The 12,936-nt window shown below is 44.4% G+C and overlaps 1 protein-coding gene across 1 annotated transcript in view; it reads right to left on the bottom strand.

Moving 5' to 3' along the window:
• Window positions 1-3,565: 3,565 nt before the first annotated feature.
• The window catches only part of SYT5 (synaptotagmin 5), a 28,899-nt gene continuing 19,528 nt past the window's right edge, over window positions 3,566-12,936 (bottom strand). The window contains exons 3-9 of the mRNA XM_083707963.1: window positions 11,456-11,637; window positions 10,472-10,591; window positions 10,208-10,375; window positions 9,455-9,622; window positions 8,409-8,526; window positions 6,686-6,819; window positions 3,566-5,677 (exon numbers count right to left, since the gene is read on the bottom strand). Coding sequence (XP_083564089.1) covers window positions 5,468-5,677; window positions 6,686-6,819; window positions 8,409-8,526; window positions 9,455-9,622; window positions 10,208-10,375; window positions 10,472-10,591; window positions 11,456-11,637 — 1,100 coding nt within the window. The 3' untranslated portion in view covers window positions 3,566-5,467. The remainder of the gene's footprint in view (window positions 5,678-6,685; window positions 6,820-8,408; window positions 8,527-9,454; window positions 9,623-10,207; window positions 10,376-10,471; window positions 10,592-11,455; window positions 11,638-12,936) is intronic.

Genomic DNA, 12,936 nt, shown 5'->3' with positions numbered 1-12,936 from the left:
AATATAGCTAAGGGTCTCAAAAGCTGGAGGTGGCAGTTTTTATTCACTTATTTACCTGTGCGTTTAGTTGTTCAGGCAAAGAACCACCTAAAGCATGCATAAATATCAGTAGATCAAATTCAAATGAGAAGTGGCCACTTTCCCCTCAACTACCAGTCTATGACTCTCACCTGAGTATAATAAGGAATAATAATGACCTCTTGGTTTTAATGGAATGAAATGGCCTCTTATACAGCCTTGAGAACACCGGCAGTAAGGGCGCTGGTGCCAACCAGAATCAATTCTTCACAAATCATTACACAGTGGGATTTTTTGTATGTTTCTCAGTCGAGCACTGCTACCTCACTGCAGCCCAAAGCAATGACAATGAGAAGCAACACATTTGAAATATAGAGATCTCTTCTTTATTAACAGACAAAGAGTACTGTTTGGTCAAATACATCAATATTAAAACAGGCTTCAAAAGGGGGAGTGGAGGTGACTTTCAGAGGACGGCACCACTTAAATGGGTGGTTTAGAGGATTGAAGGGGATATTAGAAACAACACACACCAAAGTTACAAAGCCTTCTGCACTTTACACAATCCCTTCAATCATTACAAATTACACAACCCCTCAAAACTTGGAGGTGGCCTGTTTTCATAGATGGGTATGTTGACCTGGGCACAGACATGCTCGCTGGTGCCAGATTGTTGAAGATGGATGTTAGCAGGGACTTAGGAAAAGGTTATGTTGTTAGTGGAATACAGTGGGTGAGACACACACAGCACAGAACTCACTAACAGATCGACACTGGCCTTCCTAAAAGGCCATTGCTTTGTCCACTCACCAGTTATCATGGACCATGAGGAAAATAATGGAAAATGAGATGATAGTTCAGCTACCTGAAATGAACACCTTCTAGCATGGCATATTAAACAGTATATATCCCCTTGGCTCTGCAACTGCCATCTCTTATTGTTGACGAACAACTGAAAATAAAAGATGTAGGAGCAGGGTTGAAATTAAGGTGAACCTGAGGAGATCAACAGAGCAGTAAATATTCTAAACCCAAGTGGGATGGAGATGGCGGTGCAATTCCATGAACACTGCAACTACAAAAACACATTGGCTACACAACAAAATGGCCACCATGCCCCTTGGCTGGGCAACTGACCTTGGCCTAGTCTTTTTATTGGTTGGTTGGTTTTCTTTCTTTTCTTTCTTTCTTTTTTTTGGTTTCATGTTTTAACTCTCTCTCCAAAGCATGGAAGGAGATAGGTTTTTGCACGTCTGCAGGAAGGTACTAGTTAAAGAAAAATAAAATCTCACTGTTTACAAATCTGGCATAGGAGCAGCAGTTCTGCTAGCTGGTGAGATTACCCTGGGTTGCACAAATAAGTGTTAATAGGTATTTCCTGTCTTGGATGAAATGAATGTGATGCGTTTAAAAGCAGGGCCTGAAGTGCTAATACTTTACAAGAGCCTTCTTTTTAAAGACTTAAGTGTACAGTGGTACCTTGAGTTACAAATGCCTCAGGATACAATTGCTTCAGGTTACAAACTCCTGTAACCTGGAAGAGTTACCTCGCGTTGAGAGCTTTGCCCCAGGATGAGAACGGAAATTGTGTGCCGACGACGCAGCGGCAGCAAGAGGCCCCATTAGCTAAAGCACACCTCTAGTTAAGAACAGTTTCAGGTTAAGAACGGACCTCTGGAATGAATTAAGTTTGTAACTAGAGGTACCACTGTATTTGGTTGTGAAAGGGTGCTTCTGGCCGACTTTTCAAGATATTCATCTTGATCTGTTTGCAGGGAGATTACACAATGCTGGCTATTTAATAAGCATTTATTCTGATTGTTTGCGAAGGGGTTAGACAATGTTGCATCAAGTGTTGTCCTATAGTTCCCAGTGCATTTTCATGTCACTTTCCTTACTGCAATAAATCCAATCTTTTAGGGAATCGGTTATGTTGCACAAGACATCCCAATCAACTATAATTGTGAAACCTGAAATTACCAGCATGTGACTAAATTCTACTCCAAAACGGTGACAGCCTGGAACTCTAATCTTAGAGGGAAGTCAGATTCAAATTTCACACGCAGCTCTGGGTGGTGCTGAGCCCTACATGATTTGCATTAACAGTAGAGCTAATCAAGCTTGTTTCTTTTGGAGTGCAGATGCACAACTCCCGATGTTGTACAATCAGATGAAAAGTAATGCAAACAGTGGCTTGGAGAGTTACAAAGAGAAAGTAACTGGGGAGATCCTAAATTCCCAAAGAATTGTGTGGACATTTTTTAGATGGCGGGCAAAGAATTAGTAAGCTGGCCTCCTGTGCCCTTTTCCAGTCACTCTGGCAAAGCTCCAAGTGGCTTGTATGCTTCTCTAGAATACCGTTACTCAGGAAATAAGTAATTTTGTGGACTATGGCCTGTAGACGCTTGTTGCTGCTCAACAGGACAGTGGCTTTCTAAGGTGACCCAGTATTGTTACAGTATAAGGGAGACAATGGTAGATGACTAGGGAAGGGCCTTAGGTCTTTGGTGAGGCATCAGCTTGCATGCAGAAGATCCCAGGTACAGTTCCTGGCATCTCCACATAGATCTGGAAGAGACCGTGGTCTGGAATCCCAGAGAGCCCTGTCAGTCAGTGTAGACCGGAGGTCGCCAACGTGGTATCCCTCTAGATTTTGTGCACTACAACCCTCAACATCCCTGACCATTGCCCATGCTGGCTGGAGGTGATGGGAGTTGTAGTCCAAAACATCTGGAAGGCACCATATCGGTTAGCTCTGATGTAGAAAATACTTAACTAGATGGTCCAATGAATGATCTGACTTGGCATAAAGCAGTTCCTATATTAATTGGACCTTCACAGCCAAGATGTGAGGACAAAACCAGCAGGATATCTCTCTACCTCAGAGATCTTTCAAAACATCTCTTCCCCAAACAAGAAGTGAGTGACTAAAATCCTTTCCCCTCCCATTCCCCTTTCTCCTAGTTGCTCTTATTTTAAAGCAGAGAGTTCAGAAACATAATACTGATTTGCTTCCCCATTTGAGGTACATTAACTTTGACTAATTTAGAGTTAGTTCTTCTGTTGCCAAGATCAGGAAGTTAAAGTCGGCCATTTTGCCTCGGTTATATATATTTTTTAAAAGCATAGAGAGACTACAGAACTATAATTCTATAGTTTTATAGTATATGATATATAGTCAGACAAATGTGCTGAGAAATCAAGAATGCTACAGCCTTTGTCTTTCTGCTGACATCATCAGCAAAAATATGCTTATAGATGAGTCTAATAAAATGCTTGGTAACTTAGCCTAAAAATGGGTTCCTTTGAAAACTGGACCTCATCTGCAAATTGTCATTGGGAACAGATTTAGAACTCTTTCTATTATCTAAGTTCATTTGCTTGTGAGTTCAGTGGGCGGTTCAACACTGATATTTACTTGTAGGCACAAAACCTTTGGTAAAAGGATTGTAACTGAGACCAGAAATGATGCTTTGTCAAATATTTGGGGTGGGGTGCGAGGGAAACAGAGCTTCCAAATATCAATATCAAAGGTTCTAGTAGGATGTTTTTCTTTCTTTCTTTTTTAATTCTTAGGCTTCTTTCTTTTTTATTGTGGACTTACTTGGCCTTTGACAGATGTTTTGGCCTAAGTATTTCAGTATTGCCTTCCTTTCCTATTCGGGCTCCATGCAACATGAAAGCATTAAAAAGAAGACCAAAGCACAGAGTCATGCCCAGAATTCAGATTTCAGATTTGGACAAAAGTATTTCAATTCAGGATTTCAAGCCCAAATCATGGGCTTGCTAGCAATCCCATTCTTAAAATAAAAATAAAAATCCAGCTATTAATGTACCTGCTAAACAGTTACCCAGCATATGATTATGTCTTAAACAATAGTTTTTAGAATTACAGAATATTTGCTATAAAACCAATTGATTTTGTATCATTGTCATAGCAAAGGTGTTGTAAACATGTTTCGATCCATGGGAAACCTCTGTAAACCAGCTGTAAATCCTATAGATAAATGCTTTTTTCTCATTTATAAAATGCATCAAACTGGTTGCTAACAAACAGTAAACCCGTTGCAGTTTTATAATAAACCAGTCTTAAGCTTGTAGCAAAAATGTAAACATGTTGTAACATAGCAAAATTATTTTAAGTTGGTTAGTAAATCACTAGTAAATCTGTAGTTAATCTGCTTTAAGTCTACATAAAGCCTATAGCAAATTTTCTCTAATACTCATATCAAACATTTCATAAATAAGTTGTAAAGCATGTGCTGTAAAACGGATACATGGTTCTGTCAAAACTGTTATAAAACTCCAAATTAAGTCAATATAAAGTAGAATAAGCTATATACGAACAGCTTAATACGTTGGCTGATGCTTAAATCTCTGTTAACATCAACATCCATAAAACTGTTGTAATTTGGGAAGGGGACATCCTATAGTAAATATATGCTAGTAAACACATCCACAGTAGTTCTCCAATGACAGCTAATTTTTATATGTCAGATAAGTATGTGAACATTTTGTAATAAAATAATTAGGATATACTACAATATGTTTTATACATGAAGCCCACACACAGCATATTTGCAACCTTATCCCGATTAAACTGTTTTAGGCAGTTTCAACTGCAAAGGAGGACCAAATTTTAAATATTTCATAACACAGTGGCCAGAAATGTAAAGCTATTTTAAGCATCATGTAGAGCCACGGTCAAGTTGCATTTTCAAACTATGTTTTAAAAGATTTCCAGTGTTTTCACCTAAGATCTAGCTTCCTAAATCAGTATTATAATGGAGTGTCCAAAAGTTAATATTATCAGAGAACAGAGTTTGCCGCAACTCTTTTGTAAATCTATTGTAAACACTTTTGTAGGCATTGTTTGCAATAGATTTACGTATGAGGTCTAGAATTTAAACATGGCACCAGAGTACAATACCCAAAATGTATATGAAATCGTGTCCTTTAAAGAAACCTGTAATGAACCTATAGTATACTCAGAGGTAAAAAAAGATAAACAGTAGGTTTATTTGAGGCTGGTTTTCCCAAAGATGGCATGGTTAATGTAAAGATCGCTTTGTCAAAAAGTCAGCCTTCCTGGCACATAAGGTTCAGCTTTCAAGTGAGAAACCAACCCAAAAATATAAACCTGTGCAAGTTGTGTTGTAAGCCTCATAGTAAACCTATAGTAAATCTCTAACCTGTCTTAAGCTGCTAGGTAAGCTTCCTTCTTTTTTCACACAGTGGATAAAAAACAGAGGGGTGTTTTTTTTCGCTCTCTTGGAGATGTTTCTTTTTTTTCAACAGGAAATGGCTCTGAGAGAAGAGACAGGCTCACAGGCTCTCCCCCTCCCCCCACACGTGCACATTTTCAGGGGTGCCTCAACCACACACTCCCATTCGCTCTGGACGGGAGAAGCAACTGTTGCCAGATCCTTCGGCCAACAAGGAAGGGGCATCAAGAGGTCTTTATGCCAACCGCCACATCCACCTCTTCTTCAGGCTGCAGGGTGTGCCACTGCGCAATGGGTCTCCGAGGATTGGCCAGCATGTCGGACCAATGGCGCAGCTCGGCCCCCGTGGCGTTGCAGCCCACAAAGATCTTCCCGATGGCTTCGTTTTTGCCCAGTTTGTCATAATCCAGGACCGTCAGAACAACCTGGACTTTCTGTGAAAGGGGGGGAAACAGGCACGATCAGCAGCAGAAGAGCAATAGGCGAGCTTAACCCTCTCCCTTCCCTCCAATTCCCACCTACAACTCTTCCCATCGTTTTCTCTCACACACAGCTTGGCTTCCAGATGCATCTTTGCCAAATTGCTAGGGGAAAGCACTTGGGGAGTGGAGGTGAACAGTTTACCGGTGTATAGTGGCTGGTGGGGAAAGGGTTAAGCATTCTCTGCTGAAAACTTCACCCTCTCCCCACCGCTTTGCCAAAACAATCAGGTCCTTATTATCAGAAGGAAACAAGATTTAAGTACTTTTGACCTTGGGAGAGGTTAGGACATCTAATTTTAATGAGGCTATGTCTTTCCAGCTCCTTAAAGCCTGGAGCTTTTCAAAGGGTTGCAAACTGAAGTGTGGGGGGGGGGGGTATCTAGAAAAGACTGGTACATAACCCAGAACTAGCAGATTCTATTGTGATTTGAGGACTGGGTTTCTTTCTACTCACAGGAGCATATGAGGGATGCCGTGATTATCCCTTTTATCAATTATTCTTTTAAAAGTGAGGTTGCCATAATTTGTAATGGCAAAGTGTTCTGAAGATGTCGAGGGTCTTTCCAAATGTTATCATTAATCCACCCAGAGTGGGGGTGGGGGTGGGAGGATGTGCAAGTATTTTTACAGCCAGAACTCTCAGAATGAAGAAAGATCCACAACAGCTCAGCACCCAGGCAATAATAATAGCAAGCCAGTTAGCTATCTGAAGATGCAGTGGATCAGTGATGAGAAACAGCAAACTAGTTTGCCCAATATGTCCTGACTTGGGCCCAAACAAATACACAAATGTAGATGCAAACTAACCAGACAGAAACCCCTATGCAAAATTCAGCACTTGTGCATAAGTATAAAAAAGTAACTTTCTAGCAAGATTGCAAAAAGTTTGTCCACACATCTCCAGTTCAGAATTTACTGCCTTTGGGCGAAATGGGGGTGGAGAGAAGGGTGGGGGGTTACCTGGATTTGTTCAAATGGCACCTCAAAACTGAACGACTCATTGTAATAGGGATTCAGTGTGTTTTTCTTAATGGTTGTTTTCTTCTTCTTGATACGTTTCCCTCCTTGCATGAGATGGATTTTAACATAGGGGTCTGGGATAGGAGTAGAAAGATATTTCAGAATCACACAGGGGTTCCATTATGCAATGTATTGCGGAAGATCTATGTTCCCATCTCCCCCACCGCTAATGAATTGTGATTTTGATGTCTATTGAAGGGCCACAGCTAAGAGGTAGTAGAACACCTGTGCTTTGCATGCAGAAGGTCCGTGGTTCAATTCCGGGCACCTCCAGGTATGGCTGGGAGAGAGCCCTGTTTGAAATCTTAGAGGGCAGCTGCTGGTAATAAGAAGAAAAGCAACAGGCCATCTAGTCCAGCACTCTGTTCTTATAGGACTCAGCTATACAGCTGCAAATAAAACGTTTTAAGTGTGTTGTAAAGTGCAATATACAAATGTGACACTAGATGGGAACAGTGAGTTAGAGGCAAATTCAATATATTTTTCAAAACATTAAAAAAAGCATTTTCACAGTACAGTGTTTTTTATTATGTGCGTAGATTCCATACCAAGTGGCCACCCAGATGCCCATGGGGTCATGATGATGATTGTGCTTTTTATTATTTATATGCCACCCATCTAACTGGGTCGCCCCAGCCACTCTGGGTGGTTCCCAACAAAATATGAAAAACACAATAAAACATCCAACAAAAAAATTTCCCTATGCAGGGCTGCCTTTAGATGTTTTCTAAAAGGCATGTAGTCATATAGGTGTTTATCTCCTTGACATCTGACGGGAGGGCGTTCACGCCACAGCAGACAGTAAGACATACTGAGAAGGCCTGGTTTCCTGTAACTTCAATTCTCGCAATGAGGGAACCGCCAGAAGGCCCTCTGAGCTGAACCTCAGTGTCCAGGCTGAACGACACTCCTTCAGGTATACTGGGCCGAGGTCATTTAGGGCTTTAAAGGTCAGCACCGACACTCTGAATCATGCTTGGAAATGTACTGGGAGCCAATGCAGATACTTCAGGACCAGTGCTATATAGTCTTGGCCGCCACTCCCAATCACCAGTCTAGCTGCCGCATTTGGGATTAGTTGTAGTTTCTGAATCACCTTCTAAGATAACCCCACATTGAGTGCATTATAGTAGTCAAAGTGGGAGATAATCAGAGCATGTACCACTCTGGCAAGACAATGTTCAGGTAGGGTCTCTGCCGTCGCACCATGTGGAGCTGGTAGACAGCCTCCCTGGACACAGAATTAACCTGAGTTTCCATGGACAACTGTGAGTCCATAGCAACAACACTCTCCTTACCTGTGACTCCCCAGCAACAGTGGAAGTTAAATATTGTCTGTCGAGGATAAGCTTATACTGAGCTGGGAGGGCCAATGCTCTAATTCGGTATATAACAACCGCAACCACCAATTAGACCCACAAATATGAAAATATACTTGTAATCCACTTCAAAGAAAAAAATACATATTTAAAAAAGAGTAGCAAACCATAATACCACAGCACAACCGGTTATAGATCTGCTTCAGCCATTAAGTCTTTTTCACAAATGGCCCCATTAGTCATAGAAACATAGAATCATGGAACTAGGTCTTTAGGGAAGGCTTCCAACTAGAAGAAACCCAGGCTATGTCCTGATTCAGTTTACCACAATGGTGAGTTCTTACCTGAAAGGCCCCCCACATCCATTTTTTTCAGGTTTTTCGCTTCTAGCACAATAACTGTCAGCTTCCCAGCCGTAGGGACATACCGGAGAGAAAAGCAGATGTCTCCCAGCTTCTCATGCTACAGAGAGGAAGATAGGGCTAGTTTAGAGCGAGGATGGAAGCACCAAGAGCCAGTCTCCATATTCAAGGGGTGGGTGGGTGATTTAGTGCAGGCAAAACCCTTCACATGGTTGGCAACCTCCTCCCTGCCATCCACAGGATGCCAATTCTGTGGTCAGGACTCATGTGAGTCTCCTCCTCACAGCCCCAGATGTTGAATCATACGAACTGCACATGCTAGCGAGGTGAGGCAGTTAGAGTGTGGATAAATGAGAGCACAAAGTCCACCACTGGCCTAAATTACCTCACAGGTTTGTTGCAAGCAAAAAAAAAAAAAACGGAGAGTGCAGGAGAGCCATATGTGCTGCCTTGAACTCCTTGGTGGGATATTAATGTTAAATAAATGGGATATAAATGTAAATGTAAATAAATACACAAGTAAAATCATCCCAGATATCTAATGTCAGCTGTTTATGGAAAACAACAACAAGAAGAAGACTTTGGATTTGATATCCTGCTTTATCACTACCCTAAGGAGTCTCAAAGCAGCTAACATTCTCCTTTCTCTTCCTCCCCCATAACAAACAATCTGTGAGGTGAGTGAGGCTGAGAAACTTCAGAGAAGTGTGACTAGCCCAAGGTCAGCCAGCAGCTGCATGTGGAGGAGCGGGGAAGCGAACCCAGTTCACCAGATTACGAGTCTTACTTGCCCTTCACTCTAAGGTCCCAGGGTGAATTGCAACAATTAAAACACAATGTTAAAAACTGATTTAAACAACTCACAATCACAGAGATGAGGTGGGTCCTACAAGTATCAAAAGCTGGGGTAATAAGCTGTGAGTTCAGAATTCACCGAAATAAGATGTAAAGAGCCCCAACTGTGATGTTCAAACCCGCTTTCAGACTCAGGCACTTCTGAAAGAGGGTCCACCCTGATGGATCCCTACCTCTTCTTTCTCCGCCGACTGCAGGTCCCGCCACTCTTCAATGACATGGGCCAGGTCCACTGTGTTCATGGGGATGCGTATCTCACCAATGGCATCGTGCTTGGAGAAGCGGTCAAAGTCATAGACGGCCATGACGAGGGTCTTGCCGCCCAGTTCCGAGTAGGGGACCTAAAGGCCAAACACACAACGGGTTGATTAAATGGCAGACAGCATCGCAAGGGTGCGGAACCTCCCTCCTGAGGGTCAAATGTGACCCTCTGGACCTATCAGGCTCTTAGAACTCTCAGCAGGCCCCACCCCCTCTGCTCAGGCCACACCCCCTCACAGGCTCTGCTTTGCCCCCTGAGTGTTTTGGCCTGGCTGGAAGGTGTCCTTCAACAATGATGATGCTTCTTCCTTGCCTGGATGGAGGATTCAAAGGGAGTTATTAGTGTCTGGGTAGGCACTGGCTACTGTCCTAAGGAAAAATTTGCAAATTTTGCCCTGCCCACTTCTGGCCCCACCCATCACTGATCTATGGCCTATGGTAGTTTGCCTTGAAGGGAATGTTGCATCCCCCTGCCTCTGTGCTATTGGTCGATTCAGTGGTAAAACTGTGTGCAATAGGGTGGGGAGGGAGAAGAGGATCCGCAAAGTATGGGGAGAAGCCAATGGTAAACAAGGAAGGCGATGGAGTAGATGGGGAAGAAATGCTCAGCAAAGCTCAGGAACTTTGGCCAAGATGGAAGAGGAAACATGCAGAGGACAACTCGCCTTAAATGTGAAGGACTCGTTGAACGTGGGGTTGAGGGTTTTGCGGTGCACTTTGGTCTCGTATTTCTTCTTTTTCTCTGGGAGCAGGAAGACTTTGACGTAAGGGTCCGAGGTGCCCCCGATGTCCAAGGCTGGCAGGTCAGCAGCTTGCAGAATGCCCACCACCAGCTAGGGAAAGGTTTAAGAGGAACAGAGGTAAGCTCCCTTGCCTTGGATCAGACCACTGGCCCATCCAACCCAGCTGGCAGCACTGACCATCCCTACCTGGGTGCTTTGGAAGTCATAATCAAGTGAGTACTGGAGTTTTCCCAGCTTCTCCTGGGGCTTTTCTTCCTTGGGCTCCTGCAGCAGAGATGGATCCAAATCTTCTATCTCAGGCTGGACCTGGGAGGGAGAGAGAGGGAAGGGATCAGAGCAGCCAAAAGGGAGGTATTAGCATCAAAGACAGAGAGCAATCCGCACCATATATCTAAAGTACTCCATGCTCTTTCCCACCCCCCCCCAAAAGAACCCTGGGAGCTGTAGTCCCCCTTCACACTGCTAATATTCTCACTGCCCTTAAAAAACTACATGTGCTTTTAAGGTACGGTGTGGATCTGCCCAGCAATGTTGACGTATGTAACACAGCACAATCTACAATTCCTAAAATGCGGATGTTGATCACGTATATAAAATGTATTTTGGAGGCACAGAAGCAAGCGCCTAATAAGGTAAAGATTAAGGGACCCCTGACCATTAGGTCCAGTTGTAGCCGACTCTGGGGTTGTGGTGCTCATCTCGCTTTATTGGCTGAGGGAGCCGGCATACAGCTTCCGGGTCATGTGGCCAGCATGACTAAGCCGCTTCTGGCAAACCAGAGCAGCGCACGGAAACACCGTTTACCTTCCCACCAGAGCGGTACCTATTTATCTGCTTGCACTTTGAGGTGCTTTTGAACTGCTAGGTTGGCAGGAGCAGGGAATGAGCAATGGGAGCTCACCCCGTCGCGGGGATTCGAACCGCTGACCTTCTCATCGGCAAGTCCTAGGCTCTGTGGTTTAACCCACAGCGCCACCCGCGTCCCTCTATCAAGGGCCTAATAGGCAGTGCTAAATTGGCAGCAGCTTTTGTGTAGTTCCCTAGTTCAAAGTCAGTTTATATATGGGTTACGGATGCCTGCATGCATGCATGCAAGTTCAGAAATATCTTAGGAAAGCGACGACTTCCCCTGGTGCCATGAGAGGGAAGCAGCCGCCAGCCTTGACTCACCTTGTCGATGTAGCTCTTGCCCAGTTCCTTCACCTCCTTCATGTTGATCTGGGCCTTCACTTTGTCTTTGCCTTTCTTGCCTTTCTTCCTCTTGCCACAGCACTTCTTACAGGCGCAGAAGCAGCAGCAGAGAAGCAGGAGGCCGGCCACTATGAGGATGGTGGCCAGAGCCCAGGGCGGGACTGGAGAGGAGCAGAACAGAGAGGCAGTGAAGGTGGGTGAGCTTCAACAGCTTTTCAGTGGCGTAGCGTGGGTTGTCAGCACCCGGGGCAAGGCAAGTAATTTGTGCCCCCTAACCCGTGGATTTGCGCCCCCAACCTGTGGATTTGCGCCCCCTAACCCTAACCCCCAGATGTTGCGCCCGGTGCGGCCGGACCCCCCTGCACCCCCCACGCTACGCCACTGCAGCTTTTCTCTCTTTTTGGATGTAATATATATACGGTGCATCTTCTAAGTTCTGAAAGCATGTTAGTTAATGCAACAATCTTGACGACAGCCCACTAAATTATCATTCCCCCACCCCCATGGCAGAAGGGGAAATAGTGGTTTGCCTAATTATACTGGAGGAGTTGAGATTTAATTGTGAAATCCTTTACTTCAGGGGTGAGGGAACTTTTTCAGCCTTCCCTTCTTGAGCAACTTCTGTAAGATATTCAGCTACAGTTGCTTTGGGTCCTTGAATAAAATAATCCTAATGTTCCCTGAACTGAAATGGAACTTACTCCCTAATAAGCATGCTTAGGATATTAGCCCAAGCTTAGTAGTGAGGCCATTTCCCTAAATCCATCCATGAGCCTTCCAAGCCCTTCCTCCACATGACAGTATCCTCGCAGGCCCTTGCAAGCCTCCCTGCTTTTGTGTCACTGTCACGTTTGGGGGGGGGGGGACACCTCCCATTTCCCCCTTCAGGCCTAAGCTCTGGCTTCTTTCTCCAGAGTTACCTAATTCCATGGAGCTCTGCCTGAAGAAAAGGCTTTTTGTCGATTATACATCTCAAAAGGTTCTGCTGATTAGTTTAGCGAAGAATAATACAGGCACCTGGACTGTTATAATGTTATATCCACACGTGGAACAAATATAAAGCATCCATCTCTAGGACCAAGCAGTTGGTCCCTTACCTTTCCCGCCCTGACTTGGCCACAGTGATCCATGCGACGGTCATCTCCAGGCTTGACTACTGTAATTCGCTCTACGCGGGGCTGCCCTTGAAGCTGCCCCAGAAACTCCAGCGGGTACAGAATGCTGCAGCGAGGCTCCTCACGGGGTCTCTGCCATGGGAGCATATTCACCCAGTGCTTTTCAAGCTGCACTGGCTCCCGGTGGAGTACAGGGTCAGATTTAAGGTGCTGCTTTTGACCTTTAAAGCCCTTCACGGCCTAGGACCCTCGTACCTCCGGGACCGCCTCTCCTGGTATGCCCCACGGAGAGCCTCAAGGTCCATAAATAACAACACCCTAGTGGTCCCGGGCCCTAAGGAAGTT

The sequence above is a fragment of the Podarcis gaigeae genome, assembly GCF_964106915.1.
Source record: "Podarcis gaigeae genome assembly, chromosome: 13".
Lineage (NCBI taxonomy): Eukaryota > Metazoa > Chordata > Lepidosauria > Squamata > Lacertidae > Podarcis > Podarcis gaigeae.
Note: the sequence above shows the minus strand (reverse complement) of the source record. Positions and strands in the feature narration are given on the sequence as shown.